The sequence below is a fragment of the Lipophrys pholis genome, assembly GCF_963383615.2.
Source record: "Lipophrys pholis genome assembly, chromosome: 11".
Taxonomy (NCBI): domain Eukaryota; kingdom Metazoa; phylum Chordata; class Actinopteri; order Blenniiformes; family Blenniidae; genus Lipophrys; species Lipophrys pholis.
Genome location: NC_137631.1, coordinates 16809314 through 16830177, shown reverse-complemented (window position 1 = coordinate 16830177; position 20864 = coordinate 16809314). Strand labels below are relative to the sequence as shown.

Sequence of the window (20864 nt, the reverse complement as noted above, 5' to 3'; positions counted from 1 at the left end):
GTGTAAATGCATGCCTAATTGTCAATTAACAATGATGGAAACTGGAAATGTCCATGAATTTATATGAAATGTCACTTTATATAAACGAACAAGCGTAATGGTAAGAAGAACTACATGTTTATAAGCTCTTTTCCTTGAGCAGACTGCACGTTTTAGCCTTGGTGAACCACAGCTAAAACAGCATAGAGGCATGGCTCGGTTTGGTAGTGCGGTTTGATACCCATCTTCACCTGTCCATGTGCCAAAGTGTCCTTGGGCAAGACACCAAACCAACCGCTGGAGTAACAACTGCCACCTCCATTGGTGTGTGAATGTGATCAAGTGTGTAAGGTGCTTTAGAACTGCTCACACAGTTTAATGGCACTGTATAAGTGAAATCCATTTACCATTTACATGAGGTGGATGGCTTAAATAGAACAAAATCAGATGAAAGAGTCAAATATATCAGCAATCTCAATTTAAATTGGTTGTAGCAGCCTATTTGCTCGACTAATTGTTTTGATTAGTGGTCTGTCCACATAGAGAACACTTAGGAAACACACAGAGAGATGGATATTAGAGATATTTTGCCCTTCAGTGAATCTGTGATGTCATTCAACCATTGGCAAAACTGTTTGTGGAGCACTCTCAGGCCAATAAATCTAATACTTGTGGTGTGTCAGAGAGAGAGAGAGAGAGAGAGAGAGAGAGAGAGAGAGAGAGAGAGAGAGAGAGAGAGAGAGAGAGAGAGAGAGAGAGAGAGAGAGAGAGGGAGGGAGGGAGGGAGGGAGGGAGGGAGGGAGGGAAGCGAGGGAGTACTTAGAGAGGAGACTCATCATCCGTGCAGTGGTGAAAGAAGCAACATCTCCTGGTCGCAGTCTTGACAGCACCGCGAGCAGCGCTTCCAGTTTTTGGTCCTGGCGAACTGTCGGTGTGTGTGACGGGTGCAATGTGGATTTACAAGCTCATTTTCGGACTCCTCGTCGTTTATTGCTCCGGTAAGTTTGGCGCAAACTATTTTCAACTGTTGTTGCCTGACATCTACTGCAACTGTAAGGTCCGCACGCGCAGCGCTGTGCGCTCCGTGCGCAACAGCATTACTTTATCCATCCTATACTTTATCGTTGCGTACAGGGGGCTCGGACAACCTTCCACTAATTCAACAGAAGTATTTCAACAGAGGAGCAACCGCTCCTCTGAGAAATGTTAATCTGAATTGTATCGCAAAGGATTTTCAATCTCAACTCTTACTGTTGTGTCATCTCTCTCAGGAGCGCACTGCAGCGCTTAAGGGCGCGTTACCTGTCTAGATAACGGGACAAATAAATGACATAATAAAGTATCCATTGTCCCATAATGTGACTTAGATTGAAACTAAATCAATTGTTTTGTAGTTCATGCACAGTGCCACTTTTGTCGCGTCACTTATGTAGACTGATCGTTAAGCCGGTGGACTCAAGTTGGGGATCAGACAAACATGAAGTGTGTGATCCTCAGCTTGCTCACCGCATCGGAAGCCATCCAAACACAGAATGGGAAAGCAGCTCCAGTGCGTGACGTCCTTCTGTTGTTTACGTGATAATTGGAGGAATGGTCCTGCTTCGCCGGCAGTGTTCCAACAGCAAACACCAAGTGCCTGTGTGTGCGCGCGTGTGTTAGAGCACTTAAATCATCTGAAGTGCATATAGGCAGGCAGTTATCTGAAATAGGTAGGTGGAGGAGAAACAAGGAGGCCGCATGAGTCTTCTCTCTATATGTTAATGTGTATAAGGCTCTCTCATTTTACAGTAAAGCACAGAACCTGCCAGCAACTAAAGTGTATAGGACACAGCAGTGATTTCACCTACTGTGTGTAGACTGTTATCTGTGATTAATGACTGTGCATCCTATTAGACACTCTTGACCGAATTGAATGCACAATAAAAGAAGTGTAATTTACACATTGTAATGCTTGTGTCCAGTGTTCTAACCTGGCTCATTAGGAAATCACCCACCTCGCAGACCATAGAGAAGTGTGGTAATGTCTCTTTTGTGAATATTTATTGGTGGTAAAAATTAACACTGTTTCCATTTATAGGCTGTATAATATTAGTTAAAAATGCAATAAGGGATAATATTGTTGAGCATTGTGACCGTGATATGACTTGTGATAAATAAGCACTATAAATAAAGTATACAATGTTGTACGTCAAATCAACAGAGGTCTTTCCCTGTTTGGACCCAAATGTTTGATTTGTTTAATTATTATTTTTTTATTCTTTTATTTTATGCATGTCTGTAGTTCCCAGCAGCAACATTTCAGTAAAAGTAGCTTGTTGACTGGGGGTTTATTGGTTTTTTTGTGCTTTTGTGTGTGTCTGGCCTCAGCCCCCTAGCTATTAGGTATAATATAACAAAGTTTAAAAAAAAAATGGAAAAAAAAAGTGAAATACAGTAGAGCTCCATCTGATTGGCCAAATATGTTGATTGAATAATGCTTGAAAATATATGACTTACTACAGTTTAGACTTTTATGATACATACATTGCAAATGCTGAAATCAAGTTGTTAAATTTGCAACATATTGCACAGCCCTATTTATAAAAGTTATGAAAAGCAAAAAAAAAAAAAGTCAAATGTATCACACTGAAAAACCATAACTCTGTTTTATATCTTTATCAGAGGGCAAAAGAAATGCCCTACAGGATTACCAGAAAACAGATTCCATCCAACTGGTGGTCACGTCTCCTGATGCCTCCCACCTGACCAAAAGCAGGAAGTTGAGCATGGCCAAATGTGCCAAATCCTGCAGCCGCAACAAAAGACTCCCTTTCACCTGCAGGTTTGTCCATCTTTATTTTTACCCCTTCAGCTCCCCTTTTTGGAAAATGGTACAGTAAATTCCCAGGATGACAGTAAATCCACTGAGTGTAAAGGTGTTGGTGGGTTTACAACATATGTCTTTGACAGGTAGAAATGATTGTTGCACATCTGTTTCTGCAAGCCTGGTTCTTCTCATGCTCGACTGAGCTACGGGCTCCGGGTTGTATTTGGTTTTGAGAAGAATGAAAGTGACCATCATGATCTTAACCTCTGCTCTTTCTGCTTTCTTTTCATACGTCCATATTCTCCAGAGCGTTCCTTTATGATCATAAAAACAGGAAATGCCAGTGGCTGTCATTTGACAAGAACTCCCCAGGGGTCCAGAGCCACCAGAACTACAACTATCAACTCTATCAAAAGAAAGGTACTATATCCTGCTCCATCTTTCCTCTCTTCCAGCTGTGCCCTTCCTTCAGAAAGAAAAATCCCAGCGTAACCTCACTAGAACTACTCATACCGAGTGGGGCTTTGTTGCTTCCCAGCATGCAGTGGAACACGGTTGCCCATGTAAATGGGCACGTTCAGATTCAACTTTGGAACGCTGGCAATCCTCCGGGGAAAGACAAGGAAGGGCAAGGACCATTGTCGTGTTTATTGTGCCACAGCACATTATGTTTCATTTTCTGTCATTAAGCGGTGTTTGTGTAAACAATGGAAATCCCCGACCAATTTCAGTCTGAGAGACCGCAGCAGTGAGCAGGCAGGCCGTCGATCTCATTTTACTGAATCCAAATTTTAGGGAAGATTAGGAAAACAGATTTGACTTCTGGCATTGTTGTGTCCTTGTTAAGCTGAGCATCATAAATGAACACTTTCTGTTTTCTTCATCATCTGCACTGGCCTTGTGTACAAAAACACTGCAGTCATTTTCACTATCGCCCTCTCTATTTTTGCTTCTCTCTTTCAGACTACGTTAGAGAATGCATTGTGGGCACAGGGCAGAGTTACAGGGGCCGGAGGTCAGTGACAGTGAACGGGATCCTGTGCCAGGCCTGGGCTTCTCCTATTCCACATGAGCACAAGTAAGAATGTGATAGAGTTTTTTTTTTCCATCAACTTGTCAAACAACAATGTTAGGAGCTGCTTTTTACCGTTAGTGTTTGACTGTTAAGTGATGCAATTAGTAAGTAGCTAGAGGCTAGTTTGTGCATATGTGTACCCGAGTATGATATATTGGGGCTTGATTAGGCTCCAGGGGAAAGTCATTCATCAGAAGTGACCTTATTGTAACACTTTCCACAGTCACAGATCATTTCCTGTCGTGGTTCCACTGTTTATCTAGGTGTATGTGTGTGCGTGTGTGTGTTACTGGAATTAGGATGAGATCTATTTAATGGTTTTGATTAAACTCTTGGTACATTTCCTTGATCATTTTCAAGAAAAAGTTTGTTTTTGAATGTACAGTCCACATTTTCTATACATAACCAAATGAAAATAAAAGAAACTATCAAAGGCTTACGAGAATAAACCGCGCTTATAACCGCTATCAAAATATAACTTACGATACATTATCTAAATTACCTTATTAGTATTTTAACAAGGATACCATGCAATCTAAACAAACTTCTCATAGCCTTTTTTTCCATGACATAATGCATACTATCCCGTTCTATTGTCTTTGGGCAGTTGTGGCCAAGACATTAGAGAGGTGAACTTGTAATGGGAAGGTCCCAGGTTCGATCCCCACTGAGAGGTTACAAGACACCTGACCCCCATCAGCTTACTGGAGCACCCTAATGTGGCTGCTCCTCCACACCGTGGAAATAGGATTGGTCAATGCGGAAAAGGAATTTCCCCAAGGGCATTAATAAAGTATGACAAGTTTGGTTAATGTCCACTATTGAACAAAATGCATCAAAGAATGTCACTTTGGTAAAAACAAAAATGAAGAGAAGAATGGTAAAACATAAAACGACAGCTGAAAGTTTTTTTCCAACAGCTCACAGCACACAAGATGTGTCTCCTCTTTGAATCTCACACCGTCCTTCGTTCACTTATTTTTATTTTTACATGCCCTTTATTTGCTTTGGAAATAATACTAATACGTACAAAGGTAATAAATACTTATATGAATAAGGTGAAAAAAAAGGAAAGAAAAGACAACTCCCCCCTCATCAAAAGTATTAAGTGACTCTGAAAGGTTTTGAAGCAGCAGACCAATCAAAGCCAGCCATGGACCTCAAGTGAACCTGCTTTATCAGGCTGCTAATAACATCTCTGTAAATCAGGTAATTAAACCCAGGCACTTTGTATGTTTTATCAGTTGGCTTGAAGGCATGGGAAACTGCCACAGACGCACACAGAGACACAAGAACAAATCACATTTTTATCAGTGAAAGGTTTCCCCTCTTTTGATTGCCCAACGAAGGCCCTCTCATGTCCGTGTCTGTCATTAGGCACTCCGCTGAAGGACTAGTTTTAATAACTTTATCATTTCATCATCATATGGAAAAACATAGTTTGACTCATAATGTCCATCATCATGACTGGTGACCACAGTCGTGCCTGATGTAGAAGATATGAGTCACGTGTCAATCTGTTTATGCTATATTCAGAATTGACGTCATACAAAACTCATACCGCTTTTACGTATTGATGCATACATCTCTAATTAACAGTGTCATGTCATTGTTGATTCAGTCCTTCAGCACTGCCATTATTTACTTTTACACTTTTTATTTTGACGATTCATGATTACAAGCAGATTTTTGTCAAGCGGCAGCTTTCTCATAAAAACGAAAAGGAGTCGTCATTCAGTCCGAGATTTAAAAAAAGAAAAAAAAAGGACAACACAGACCTTGGCTTCGGGTGTTTTTCAAAAGGTTGCTCTGCATGCGAGCTGAAAAATCTGGCAGCTGGTCTGGTACATGTGTTTGTTCGTGTAACTAAAGCTCTGCCTCCTGACAGATTCATGTCCAAGAGGTTCAGGAAGAAGGACCTCAGAGAAAACTACTGTCGCAATCCAGACAACTCCACTGTTGGCCCGTGGTGCTTCACCACCGACCCCCGGCCACACCTCAGGCACCAGGAGTGTGGCATACCACAATGTTCACAGGGTAGGCCTGATACACAACTGAAGAGACACACACATACAAAGAACATGACTGCATGTACCTTAGTCCACATCCATGTGAAATAATACCCATTTCACATTGCAGATTGCCTCACCAATTGAGGCTTGATAGTTTCAAATGAGCTGCGGCAAATTTGGCAATCAAATACTTGGATGGAGAAATTCTTGCTCTAACTGCGCTCCACTTTACATCTGTGCATGTAGCTTTTCTTTTTTTTGTTGTTAATTTGCTGAGGCCTGCTGCAGCTGTTTCCAGGTGTGTGGTTAAGCTTATGTTGTCTGCTCTCATTCCATCAGGTTCAAATTTTGTAAATGGTTTACACCTAAAGAAGCAAACATTGGCATGTTGGAGCATATTAATCCCTCCATTGCCTTCGTTACTTAAATTGTTAGCTATTTCTTCAATCCCTGTGGCATACATGTGGTTGTGATGAAGGAAAAGTACTTCCTCAGTGGGTTTTAGGCTTATGTATGCCTCTATGTCACACAATGTTACTGTCAGGCATTCTCAAGCAAGGGGTGATCATGACCTCTGTTATCTAATCTTTAGGGATTCATGCTGTCAGGGGGCTTGTTTCCTCCTCATGGCACTGCATCACCTAAATGAAAGACGAAGTTGCGGTTCGATAAGACATAATGGGAAGACATCCTCCTCTCCGACTCACATATGATGTCCCACTGGGTTATCACAAGTTGTACAACCAAGATAATGAGTTTTTAGTTTCATAGAGAGCCCGTGCTCTTTCAGAACACAAAGGCTGGAAGGGTTTCCCTTGGCTGGGAATTAACTGGATCCTAATAAGAAACATACACACAGACACACAAACATTGCATGGCAAGACACAAATATGCATGAAGCCAGTGTTACCAAACGTGCATTGTCATAACAGGAGTGGACTCATAAACATCTGGTTCTCATCTGCATCCTGGTACTTGCACTCGACAGCATACGATACTCACCGTGCAACAAATCTTTCCCTTCATTATTTCAGCGTAGCCGAACAAAAAGTCTGTAATGGACCTAAAGTTATATGCAATATTATTCAGAAGACTTTAAATCATAAACTAAATACGTGCTCTAGTGTATTGCTCTGTCAACCCCAACCCATGTGTTCACTACTATAAAGGAGTGTTATAGAAATCATTGCTTTCTTTTATTTGATTTTCTGATTATGAGCTTGATCTGTTTTTCTCTAAGCTGTTCGCTCAGTCTCATTGTGTATGTATGTGCGTGTCTGTGTGTCTTTGTGTGCTTGAACGCTTAATTGCTGTGTAGTTGAGTGTATGAACTGTAATGGGGAAGATTACAGAGGACCTATGGACCACACAGAAAGTGGAAGGGAATGCCAACGTTGGGACTTGGAAGAACCCCACAAACACCTGTACCACCCCAACAGGTGACACCCTTCTACCCACACACACACACACACATCTGCATCACACCAAACTGCGCATACTCAACAACACTTAAGCCCACACACAGATACACACGGTAGCAAGAAGTGCATGAATAATCATTGCAGAAGACTTTTCCTTCAAATAATTCAGTTGTTGAGCTGCGTTTCCTCTGAAGATGAACAAGTTCGGATGTGTAAATGTGTAAAACTATTGTATTTTGACAAAATGTAATTGGCTAAAAATTCCTTTTAGCTTCCAAGTTGATTGCAATAGCTGTTAACTAAATTTGAACCTATTTCATGGTCATATATTTTAATCTGTATTGTTATTATGAACATGATCCTTGTTTGTGTTTATATGTGCATCCGCTGTGTGTGTTGATTTCAAGACCGTTCCAACTGGTGAGATGGCAGGTGGTCTAGATTAGTGGAGGCTCGTTAACACATCCTTAATCATCCCAGTGTTTGTGTAAACGTGGTCCCAGACTGCTCGTAGCACTAATGCAATGAGATGGTCTTACAGCCTGATGCTGCATGCCCAGAGGCTGCAGGCCTAAAGGGAGAGACTTTGGGATGACTTACAGTAGAAACACCTGTAGTGGTGCAACTTATTATCCCTCGTTCTCCCCTGAGCTCTGAACAGTTTCACAGATGGAGTCCATGCACCATTCCAGTTATTAATGTGTCAGTTGCATGCAAAGATGCATTGTCTCTCGACTATTTTGTTCTGAGGGATTAAGGCGGGGAGTGGGAACATGATTTACTTTTTTGGTACATCTGGGCTTTAGGAATAATTTGACGGTTCATGTTTTATGTCAATAGTAGTTATCTTCAAGTCGGAAAGTTTTGCTCTGGGTTGTACAAAAATGTTCTTTTTTTTTATTTTTATAATCCATTATTTGGTCTCCTATTCACCTTTTAAAGCTGCTGTTCTCTCAATTGTTCTGCATGGTTTGAATTAGGTACCCTGACAAGGGCCTCGATGATAACTACTGCAGGAACCCAGACGGACGCCACAGACCCTGGTGCTTCACCACAGACACAAACACACCCTGGGAGTACTGCCACATCAAAAGCTGTGGTAGGCATTTATGCATGTTTGTTTGTCTGCGGTTGAATATATTAGGATTTGTCGTGCATGTTAAGAGGAAATCTATGCATGTGTGTGAGTGGGTGTGTTGAGTTCAAGCCTGTGAAGTCAGACTGCCTGCATCAGAATTTACAACTTCCTGTACCTTTCCTTTCACCGCTCCTCTCCCTCTGGTTGGCTATGGCATACACACATACACGCACACGCAGAGTGCCGCTTTTAGGTTTGCCTCTCTGTCATGTCTTCTTTAATAGCCAGCATATTTATTTTTCCCCTGCTGCTCTCGTCTGCTGTTTATTGTTCTCTGCCAGCTCCTACGTGTGGTAGTCTCACTGCACACGTCTCAGTTTCTGCTCCACATTAACCTCGTGTAACACATGCAGACAAAACACCAGGGTCATACACACTACAAGCAGATCGCTTTCATTACACCTCATACACTTAGTGCAATTGGCATGATTGATGCGCAAGAGCCTCGTGTACGAGACTGGCTGCATAATTTGTGTGTCTTTGCACCAGCGGATACTGAGATACTGCACGCGTGTAGCTGACCCTGCAATCAATGACAAGTTACTGAGACAGCCATTGTGGTTTCTGAGAACATAAAACAGAAAGAGAGAAAGATGGTGTTATTATTGGGCTCAGATTCTTTCTCCCGACTCTGTGACTGGTCTGTATAGCTGCTAAAATCATCAACTGTGTTTTCTAGATGGCACTCCTCCATGTGGACTCAGTGATTCACTGTCTCCCCCCTCCCTGTCTCCCATCCTGTACACTCTGTCGTCCCCTCACTTTCTGTCTGATCTGGGAGTCTTTTTGGGAACAGACCCAGTTTGTGATCCAGTTAACCTTCATTAAAACCAGGCAGAGAGGACAGAAGAAAAGAGACAAGACCTCTTTTTTTTTTTTTTTTTTTGTTTATTCTGAAGCTTGTCCTATTTTTAGATTAATTTTCTGGGCAGAAAATGTCTGTTTTAGAGATTTTAACATCTGTGGCTCAAGGCATTCTTTTTAAACAAACATGTGCAATGTTCAGGCCAATGAACTTGGTAACTTAATGAACAGCCTTTTTCTTAAGGAAGGACCACAGATAACATTTCGAGCTTTGCTTTTCTAATCTTGCTGTCAGCCCCAGTAAAACTGGATGTTCTCAAAACCAATAGAGTTTGCTATTGTTTCTAATGCAGATAGATGAGACACTGACACTGTTTAGTGGAGACACCTTCATTAACCAGTTGGCAAGGCTTTTGTTAACAACAAAACCTGATGTTAGAGATGTGGTGCATTTTTTGGGGCTTCAAATGCGGATGCTATCAGAAATTAATCGAAGAGAACATCTTACTCACCAAAAAAAAAACTTCCTACTAGTGAGTCAGAACATCCTGACCAATGCTGATGGACTTTGCAGCAACATGCTGTTTTCAGTTAGATACTCTTTTTTCACACATTGCCATGCCCAAAACAGGTTGAACCACATTTACATGATACGTCCATCTTCTATAACTTGTTATGCAACTGAGGATCACAGGAGGCTGGAGCCAAATCCAATTGACATTGGGCAGTCCTAAATGCAGGGCTTGGGACTATAAGGGGAATCCACTGTACCCACAGGAAATCCAGAAATCCAGAGTTCAGAATGTAAACTCCAAACAGAGAAGCACCAAACTCCAGAAAGAAACTAAGGACATTCTCCCACTGAGATAATAGTTCTAACCACCATGACATAATGCAAACTCATACATCAAGAGCTTAAATTGTTCTACTCACAGAACATATAGTTAGTGAAGGTGATTTCAAACAGGTTGTCTTGACTTACAGGAATATTGTTTTTCTCTCTCTCTCTCACACAGAAACTCCCCGTAAAAGTCAATTGGTGGTAACAACCGAGTGTCATCAAGGCAGAGGAGAAGGTTATAGGGGTTCACTAGACGTGACGCCCACTGGACATACCTGCCAACGCTGGGACTCTCAATATCCCCATAACCACACATTCCTACCTCAGGCCTACCCCTGCAAGTGAGTCAGAAAGCCATATGAGACATCCAGCCACTCGCTCACCCACCAGCATGCACTGAAATCCAAGCAGATTAGTAAATGTATTTCTCCGTGTTTTCTAGGGACCTAAGAGAAAACTATTGTCGGAATCCAGATGGTCAAGAATTCCCATGGTGCTTCACTACAGACCCAAGAGTCCGCACAATGTTCTGCACCAATATCCCTCAGTGTGGCACCCAAAACAAGCCTGCCAGTGGTGAGCAACCTAACAGCTTCTTTCAAAGCTAAAAGCAGCAAGGCAAAAGCTGTGTTTCTCCTTGTTTGAAGCAGAAAAGTTGTTTTTTTTCATTTTCTCTGGATTGTGGCATTTTTATCGGATCCTGTAACTGCACATTATGGTTTGTGATCGCGTTTTCCCCATCCCGTTGGAAAACTGTATCCCTCTTGGGCTGTGGGAAGGACTGACTACCACGTCTAACATAAATAAAACCTGACAGTTGCTTCGGATGGTCAGGCCTCCCTGGACAGCATAAGATGGAGTGAAAGGGTTTGTGCTGGTTAGGTTTATTTCTGGGGTTGTAGGAGATTTGCATGTAAAAGATGTAGATCTATGGCTGGGTACACAAATTCACTTCTCCCACGGGATTCTAGGGGTATTTCTTTTGAGATTGCGTGGCCTTACAAAGCCACTCTGAGGTTGTTCTGTGGCTCACCCTTGAGGGTTGAATACATTCCCATGTAGAAATGAGATGCAGGGTGGCAGCTTCAAAAACTTATTTATGACCCACGTCTCAGCTTTGCAAGCTGTAGGTCCTGCAACATCTATAATAGCTCAAGTAAGACTAGCTTTTCCAGGCATGATTATATTAGTTGTCATTTCTCAGATTTAGTTCTTTTTTTCACACAATACATAATGCAACACTTTAGACTGACTTGTTCTTGTCGGCTTTGTACATTCAGCATGTGTCTAGAGTGTCAGTCTCACTTTACTTCTGCTTTTGTGTTTGAATCCAGACTGCTATGAAAGCTTTGGAGAGAATTACCAAGGACAGCAGTCAAGGACCAGATCAAACCTGCCCTGTTCTCCCTGGAGAGACCACAGCAACAGGTCAGCCCTCTGTTTCCATGTTACTTCCTAACCTAATAACTTTCCCAAAGTCCAACTTGATGTCAAAAACAGACTTGCACCATTTATAAATTATAGAGAACTCTGCCTTAAAGAGAGATAAAAAGCTATTGCAGAGTAATCGAGCAAGCTCACCAAAAGAAGAGTCCAACAATGCCTAAAAGACATATGGACAAAAAATAACGATAATAATGAGCGGACATCATTTTTTGACAATGAAAAAACTAATCTTGAGGAAATTCCTTCCCTAAGATGTAAGACTTGTGAATGACAGCCCTAGATTGGTGGAAAATGTGTCTGTTTTTTGCAACCCTGAGATTCGAAGGTAATAGTGAGAGGCAGTGCAATATTGACCTCCAGTGAAGTCTTATTGTTGTTTGCAGATCAACTCAAGTCTTTTGGTTCTCAGTGGAGAAAATGGCTCCTATGGGTACCATGAATAGCCGCCACAGCATCTCGTAATGTCTAAAGAAGTGTTTCCCTGAAGATGACCTAACTCAGCAGGAATGACTTGCAGTGATAACTTGGCTGGGGGATATACACTTCACTTCTCACCTTTGACCTCAAACCCCTCCTTTGTAGGAACACTTCAAAGCTACAAGGTTCTGCCGTTTAGCTCCTGCTCATGGGTCAAAAGTCAGGGTTAGGGAGCCACATTGAGAACTGGCTTTGCGAGAAATACAACGCACATAAACACAAATATTACATTCGGAATCGATGCAATTTGGTGCTAAAACTTCCCTTTCTCATGCCAACACAATTCCCCACCTCATTAGCGAAGGATAATGACGTGAGAAAAGATTTTGTTTGTGTTTTTAAACACTCATGAGTCGGATAGTAGAGATGTGAATGTAGGTGGGGGCATACTGTCTCAGTGAATAATTCCTTATACACATCATCTCCTTATCTCGTCTCGAGGGAGAGCCTACACAGCTGTGTGGTTCGACTATCCAGATCCTATCTGGCTAAATTCATTCAGCTTACACTAATAGTTATATATAAATCACTGGGAAGTCCTTTGTCCTGAACCAGAGCGAATATGTACTTCAACTGAACAAGAAAAAACAAAAAAACATGTGTTTTGAAGATTGTCTTTGGGGCTGACTATGTTCATGAAAGATTAGTTAAGGGATCTTTTGTGTTTCTTTGTTTGTCCAGCGGTGAGAGGGGCATGCTGATGACTGGCCTGGAAGGGAACTACTGCAGAAACCCAGATAAAGACAAGCATGGGCCCTGGTGTTACACCAACAAATCTGCCATACCCTGGGACTACTGCAGTGTAAAACCTTGTGAGTGCATGAAGTAATTAGATTGGTGTACCTGTAGTACATTTATAGATGCACACGGTCAAGCGTAGACGCATTTTCAGAAAAACAACTAGAAAACTGTGACAGACTGGCAACCTGTCCCCGGTGTACCTTGCCCTCGCCCACCGTAGGCTGCAATTGGCTCCAGTGCCCCGCGACCCTGAACTGGATCATTGGGATAGAAGTTGGATGGATGGATGGGACTTTGAAAACAACATTTGAGAGCCGACAGTTTGTGCAGTCCAACTCACTGTAGTATCCGAGTCTTAAATAAACTCAACAAAACTCTGCCAAAATCTCTATTCTTTTAGCCATTTTCTAAACCACTACTGAAAGTATTTTATTACATCTACCATCTGGTATCTGGTCAAACTTCATCAATTTTGTGAGGTATTGCAAGAGACATGTCAACTGCTTCATCCTGGTAACACAGCAGCACGGCCCTCTGAGGCTTGTTACATTCAGTGCAGCATGTTCATTTTAAAGAGAGGTGATTGCGCCGTGGCCGACAAAAACACACAGTCCCTGGGCTCTTTTGCTGTACAGCCACTGTGAAATTTGCACACCTGTGTGAGGTCACATCTTACCTCATGTCAGTTAATTCTTCCTAATCACTCGTTTGCATTCTCGCCTCTTTGCAGGTGATGCTTCACAGAACACTATTCCACTGGGTGAGTGTCTCCGTCAGCTCGTCTGTCTCGTTGCACTTGTGAGCGGCTAAGCTGATGATCTGTATTTGATAGCCTCTGAGGCTAATAGTGTTTTTTCAGTACATGATGGAGTCTTATTTTATGTCCAGCTATTATGGTACATGATGCAGGACTTAATGGCTTTGTGGTAGCATCTGTTTTCACCGTGTCTGTCGGTGTGGTCGCTGTCTCTTGTTTTTCCCATCACTCATGAAAAGATATCGAACCCTCCCACTGCTTTTGCATGTACACTTGTAATTACCACCATGTGTTCTTTGAGCATATTCAATAATAACCTCAATTAATGGTCTCACCATCGTAACTGGCTATGCTTTATATACAGTATAATGATGATTAAGGCAGGTCATTAGAAACTCAAATGCCTCTAGTATTGTGACTGTGTAAACTATAACTCAGCATTAACTACAGCATGCATACTAATTAGGGCTTAAATTAAATGTTTTCTTTATGATGTAATAAACATAACTTGTGCTGTTGTGTATTCCTGTGTGTATGTGTGACTGCTTGTCTAGGTGAACTGTCCTCTGTGGGATGTTTTGTCCATAAGAGAACCAGGATTGTCGGAGGAGGTCCAGTACACATATCAGAAGGCAGCTGGATGGTCAGCATACAAAAAGGGTACAACATTTATTATCCCGAAGTACACCAAAGAACGGCAGAACATCCTGCCGAAAGCACACAAAAAAACAGCCCCTAAAACAAGTGTAGTAGTTGCATTTTAGTTCTGGGGCCCATACAGATTATTTTGATCTCAAGTCAAGAAATCAAACACAGCACAAATAGTAGGGGGTTTAAAAGGTCGTAAAAGGATTTAATGATCACAAGTTAAAAATAAAAAAAAAGTAAGATGAATGTAAAGCACAGTGAAGGTGAGATAAAGGGCACTGATAGGCTGGTAAGGGGAAGCTTTTAGGAATTGACAGTTTTGTTTTTGTTTTGTTTTTTATTCTATATAGATAACTAAGAAAGAACAAAGGTGGGGCTTGATTAGCATTTTGCTTCTCCCTACTCCTTTTCAGACAGCTAAAATATACAATATTATTATTGATGATTGAGTACCGATATTATTATAATTATTGTTGTTATGATTATAATTTTTTTTCCGATCATTATTTTTAATACGTGCATTGTTGTATTATTGTCTTTATTTGAAAAAGATTTTAAAAAAATTCAAAATAATGAATCGTTTTAGTTGGTTTAATGTAAAGAAGTATGAATAATTCATAAATAGGTCTAAATTTAATTCAATACATTTTCACAAAACCTGAAGTAAATGAATTTTTTAAAGAAAATCATTACAATTCCAACATTGTGACATTTTCCCTCCTCCTACCGGTAGAAATGACAGTGAAAAGTCCAACAAATGCCTTTCATTTGTGGCTCCTAATCTGTTTTTGACTTTTGTTGTATCCAAAATTGTCACTGTCTTTGTGCTTTTCTGATAACAGATACAGATTGGAAATATCTGACACAATACTGCCAGGGAACAGTGTCATATATATATATATATATATATATATATACACACACACACAGAGACTCTCACAGGAAGGTTTTGGCCTTATTGCTTTGTGTTTGACACCCCATTGTTGGACTGTTATAGTGGCCTCTAAAATAACATTGCACATTTTGGGACCTGCTGTATTTCTCTGAATTTGCAGTCAAGTATTGGGTCACAAGCTGTGTGCCATGGCTGCTGGTGTCTTAGTTAGTTATTAGTCTTTCATGTGCCATTTGTGCTCTGTACTCCTTTCAGATCAGTACACTGGTGTGGTGGTTCTCTAATTCGAGAGGAATGGGTACTTACTGACAGAGAGTGCTTCTCTTCATGGTAACTTCAATGCTTTACCTTATTGTCAGTTATGTTTCATTTATAGTTTGTGCAATAAAGAAAGGCTTTTTTTTTTCTTTTTTTTTTTAATTCACATGCATTTCTTTTACTTACGCTCAAGCAGCTAAGGGGTGGTTCTGATACGATTCAGCCAGAAAGAAGAAGCAATAAATGCGAAAAAATATATTTTTTTTACTAGTATTAACTCTGTCCCTTCCTTTTTAAGTGTTCCAGACCTCAGTGAGTATCAGGTGTGGCTGGGAGTCTCTGATATTCTAGAGGACACACCGGACTGGTCCACGAGACAGGAAGTTAGCATTGCTCATGTCATATGCGGCCCCGAGGGGTCCAGTTTAGCCCTCCTAAAGCTTTCTAAGTGAGTACCTGGAGAAATATTCTTGATTTGTTTATAAACTGCATTGCTCTCCGCGTGCGATTCTGATCACAGTTTGCATGTTGCGTGTTCTTTAAATGTGTGCAGGCCTGCTCTTCCTGCAGACAATGTCCATACGATTCAGCTGCCTGTGGATGGCTGCTCCATCCGGGAAGGAACAATCTGTAAAATGTATGGATGGGGAGAAACAAAAGGTACGACTACCCTACCCTATTTATTCAATCCAGCTGCTCTATGCATACATTCAACCTAGAATATCCTGCTTTGAATTCTATTGCATTTCTCCTGCAGCAATCCGAATGCATTTTTAAAATGACACAGTGGCGGTGCAAAATAACACAATTTCTCAGTCCCTTCTGAAGCGGCTTTTCATGTGACACCTGCTGAGGCATGTTCAGCAGACTGGTGAAGGAATGTATGTATATGCTCCAACAGAAAGTTTAAATTTCAACTTCTGCAGGTACTGGCCATGAGGACACTCTAAAGGCAGTGGACATGCCCCTCGTTAGCAATGCCAGATGTAGAGAAATGCACAGGGGAAACCTCCACATCACCAACACAAAGATCTGTGCGGGAGGAAAGCGGAATGAGGGAGTGTGCGAGGTAATTTATTCATACTGATGTCTTTATACTTGCATAAGTGAGGAATTTTGTAATTGTACCACAATGTGAAATAACCAGCACACCAGAATTCAGATGGTACGGTTTGTCCCCTGTTGATAAGCAACAACAGGCATTTAGACCTATGGATCAAGTAATTGTTCCCATTGAGAATCCATGAGGACATTAGCACATTGGTTCAGCACATTGTATTCAAAGCCCAGTTTGATCTAAATCTCAAACAAATGTTACTTGAATCCGTAGGCTTAGTATTCAGTCTGCTGCAAATAGTGCCGTTGGAGACTCTTGCGCTAAATTTCATCAGCTATTTGTGGTTTTGAGGCCTGGATGATAGCTGCCCATGTTCACTAATACTGGTGGTACTGTCTGTCTCTGAGAGCCTTAAATACATTTTGTTTTCATTTAAATGCGCCAGAAGTATAAATAGTGATTAGAGCCATTTCTCCACTGCGTAGGGTAAATATGTGCTAACCGTTTCTCCTTTGGCAGAGGGATTATGGCGGCCCTCTGGTGTGTCAGGATGGGGATATTAGAGTCATTGTTGGAGTAAGTGTCCACGGCAGGGGCTGTGCTCGGGCCAACCAGCCCAGCATCTTCATCAATGTGCCCTTCTACACACAGTGGATGTACAAGGTCTTCAAACATTACCCCAACCTTGACTTCTAAAGACTTGACAGTACACAAATGACAATCAGGGGACTACGTTGAATCTACCATATCCACTTCTGTAACTCCAGCAGTACACTCAGGACACCTGGCTTCTCTGTTCTGCATGGCTGCCAAACCAATGGGAAGATGATCTTGAGAATGGAAGACGTATTGGTATCGCAAACAATTTTCAAAATAAGTGATGGTCATCATGAAGACTAAAGCTCGACATAGAGGCAGTTTATAGCTTAGACATTCAATAGCAAATCTTCTGCTTGCGTCTGTAACGTGAAAAAGGGCATGAATGTAAGACAAAAGAAGTTTGTTATTGAGATGAGAGCAGTCCAGGCAAACAAACATTTGGTTTTCATCCATTGTACCGTTTCTTTTGGTAGCAAATTACCAGTTATATGTGTGTCTATGTGAATACTCTTAATTCCTGGCATTACTTGAATGTTTCGAACACCAATGCAGTGGTTCTACAGCTCCTTTCGTCGAGTACATCAATGGGCCACTTACAGAACTATCCAGTGGTAGGGCAAAGCTAAGGGCACTCTCACCAAGCTCCATGCATCTCCAGGGGCTGAGGTAAAGTGGTCCTTACTGTACATAGTATTTTAATGAGTGTATTTATCACACTCTTAATGTAAGTTAGGTCTTATAGATCTATGACAAGAGAACATAAATGTTTTGGAAGGCAGAATAATTGTTATAAAATGTGCTATCAGTGTGTTTTTGATTTCAGCCAAGTATCTGTCTCATGACGATGTCAGACATATTAGACGACCAGATTATACACCATATTCAGTATCGCAAAGCTACGATAATACCACTGACTGTATATGTAAGGATACGTTTTGGTTTCTGGGTTTGTGAAATGAATGTATTGTTACCCCGCCTCGGACACATTTTAAAATGTAGATGTAAAATTCACAAGCTCTTTATATACAACATCTTTCCTTAGCATTCATCATGGATGTGTCTGACACATGCGAGATGGTTTAGATGCAAAATGCAAATGGAACGTGCCTGCGTGCATGTGAGCTTGTGTGTGTGTATGCGTTTTGAGCCAACGCTGAATGATTTATCCCCTCATGCAGACCTTGGCAGAACCCCAATTTCATTCCGCCCCGAGTATTAGTGTCACCAAATCTGTTGCTTCAAACTTTGAGGATGAGATGGTCTGTTTCACTGCATTGTCTGTAATGGGCTTCACTGTGATGACTGAACGGCACTTGAAACAAATTAACACACCTCTATTTGCCAGACCAAATGACTGAGGAGGTTGTATATTATAACTACATCATTTTTGTATGAGAGTGAGACAATGGATCCTTGTGTATGCATGTGTGATGATGTGTGAGCACTGAACGATGCTGCGAGCTGCTATATCCTACAGGTTGTACAGCACTGCCTTACGTTTTTCTGTTTGATGTACAATCACTATAAAGCCCATTTTATCGCATAGGCTAAATGTTAAACCCAATTTCAGCATTTTTAACATGCTTTATGTGTGTTCCTATATTAAATATTGTTTTTAATCTGCGAGTCTCTTTTTCATCTGTTGTTTTAAATGTCACAGCCTTAGAAATGGCCTGTTTGTGCTCCGAATATGAATGTGTGTAGTCGCAGCCAATTTTCCCGGACAAATACAAGTAAAGGTTGTTGTGCTTCACTACCAGAAGATGGCACCACAGTTGCATTGAGGCTGTAAGGTTGTCCTGCTAATCTAATTCACTCAAGTACACAATTGTGCACACACTTCTCTCTCACACATGCAGATTTGTAGCCATTCCTGATCAAATACTACAAAAGAGTAAATGTATTTTGATGTCCCTCCATTCAGAGGTTAATAGACCAGGAGGGAGAGATTTGATATGAAGGGCATGAGAGTAAATGTGTGAGTGTGAGAGCTGGGGGTGAAAAGCAGAGTGTGTAAAGGTGAAAGAGCGCAGGAAAGGAATGACTGAGAGCTGGAGATTAAATGCTGAATCCATTGATGCCGTATTAAGGAACTTATGGAGAAAGCAGAAAATGCACTGGGATCGACATTTTCTGTTGCAATGCACACGATGGGTAGATGCTGACACACACACACACACACTTGCACACACACACACACACACACACACACACACACACACTTGCACACACACACACACACACACACACACACACACACACACACAGCTCTGTGCTAAGAGATACTGTGGAGGCATCAAAGAGGGATGACGTATAAGAACTTTGCTTTCATCCGCAGGTCAGCTGGATGAACAGAAAGATGTAGACAAGAAAACTGACACAAGGGCTTCAACCCCCCCCCCCCCCCCCCCCCCACCACCACCACCACCACCTCCAGCCCCCCTACCCCCAACCCTTGACTAGTGCACCATAAGATCTGCAGCATACAGGAGGCTAATGATCCAGTGAACATGGCTTGTCTCAGGGCTGATCATTCTGGCGTGAAAGCACAGTGTAAAAGGCAGGGTACAAACAAAGCAAAGACAAAAGTTAGAGAAAAAGATAAGGAAGGATCAGTTTTATGCTATTTAGTCATCATAACCATCTTAAAGCAGGAATGAACTGTTTTTAGAGAGACTAATTCAAGAATCAATTTGCTATGCTGCAACGTGACAGGAAATAAGAGTCTGGCAAAACAGGTAGCAGATGTTTTCTTTTACATTCCAATTGTGAAATTTCAGTGTCTTCACACGTTCTCATTTCGCTCTGGCTGGATGGCTATTGGAATTCAAAGACAGTAGCAGGATAGTCTCACATGCTGCCACAGTTGGCTGACGATTACATGCAGAGATCTGCGTCTCAATCCCTCGGTATGTGTGTGCTACGCGTGAGCCTGAGTGAAGGAGAGAAAGATGGAAAGTGTGTGTGAGAGAGAGAGAGACCGATTATTTCAGGGAAAGGCTTTTATAAGCCACACGACTCCCATTACAGATCATTGAGTTTCAGACTTAGTTAAGAATATCTTTCATAATCTAATTGGGTTGTCTTTGTAATGTCATTTAACCTCTTTTTAGGCACTTTCTCCTCTCTCGGAGGAGTCCTTAATTTTAGGTCTGTCTGTGTGTGTGTGTGTGTGTGTGTGTGTGTGTGTGTGTGTGTGTGTGTGTGTGTGTGTGTGTGTGTGTGTGTGTGTGTGTGTGTGTGTGTGTGTGTGTGTGTGTGTGTGTGTGTGTGTGTGTGTATTTCCAAGTGTCATATTTAGGATTAAAACAATTGATGCAGAAAGGAGAGTGGTGGGTAATAGCAAGGCTTTTAGAAGTGTCCTTTCCATGTCAGCATTGCATTGTGCAACATGAAACACTTTTCCTCCTCAGACAGGCTTAACTGCTTTTTCTCACTTTCCCTTCTTTCAGATAAAACCCAGCAGCCTGTCAAATTCAAGAGAGTAAATATGAACTATAAAATGGTTATGGTTAAAAATGTTTTGTTTTTTGGGGTTTATTTTTCTTTCATTTAATTAGATGCTGGATAATTGTTCTATATAATTGATTGTATGATTCCAAACTAACTTACTACAGAATCAAGCCAGAGATCTGCAGCGAAAAAAGATGAAGTGTATCCTCCAAAACATCAGGCACTAAACCAGGTAAGCTTTATATGCTGCGTGCACAACAGCTTATAATATTAACTGTCCAAATCAAGTCAAGTGTTCGGTAAATGTCTGGGCTGCTCCAGACTGACTGAGTGAGTAACTGCCTGACTCACATCCCAATGTAGAAATGTTCATTCATGAGATGAAGTGTGCAGTAAGCAATCTCAGGAAGGAAACACTTTACAAATCATCATGAACCAAAAGTGGTTCGATTATTT

General features: G+C 41.4%; 1 protein-coding gene across 1 annotated transcript; it reads left to right on the top strand.

The window, feature by feature from the left end:
• Window positions 1–824: 824 nt before the first annotated feature.
• hgfb (hepatocyte growth factor b) lies at window positions 825–18738 on the top strand. The gene is made up of 18 exons (XM_080474492.1): window positions 825–977; window positions 2641–2800; window positions 3093–3205; window positions 3749–3863; window positions 5749–5897; window positions 7191–7311; window positions 8274–8392; window positions 10252–10417; window positions 10519–10652; window positions 11411–11504; window positions 12681–12811; window positions 13471–13500; window positions 14052–14157; window positions 15296–15370; window positions 15597–15746; window positions 15852–15958; window positions 16225–16367; window positions 16875–18738. The coding sequence occupies exons 1-18, from the start codon at window positions 929–931 to the stop codon at window positions 17049–17051; spliced, it is 2139 nt and encodes a 712-aa protein (XP_080330618.1). The 5' UTR covers window positions 825–928; the 3' UTR covers window positions 17052–18738.
• The last annotated feature ends 2126 nt before the right edge of the window (window positions 18739–20864 follow it).

What these genes read in the sequence shown, in the direction of transcription:
- hgfb (XM_080474492.1), top strand. Translation starts at nt 929, where the DNA reads ATGTGGATTTACAAGCTCATTTTCGGACTCCTCGTCGTTTATTGCTCC. An exon ending in CTGCCACATCAAAAGCTGTG is followed by an intron (nt 8,393 to 10,251) that starts GTAGGCATTTAT and finishes TCTCTCACACAG; the next exon opens with AAACTCCCCGTAAAAGTCAA. An exon ending in CCTCAGGCCTACCCCTGCAA is followed by an intron (nt 10,418 to 10,518) that starts GTGAGTCAGAAA and finishes CGTGTTTTCTAG; the next exon opens with GGACCTAAGAGAAAACTATT.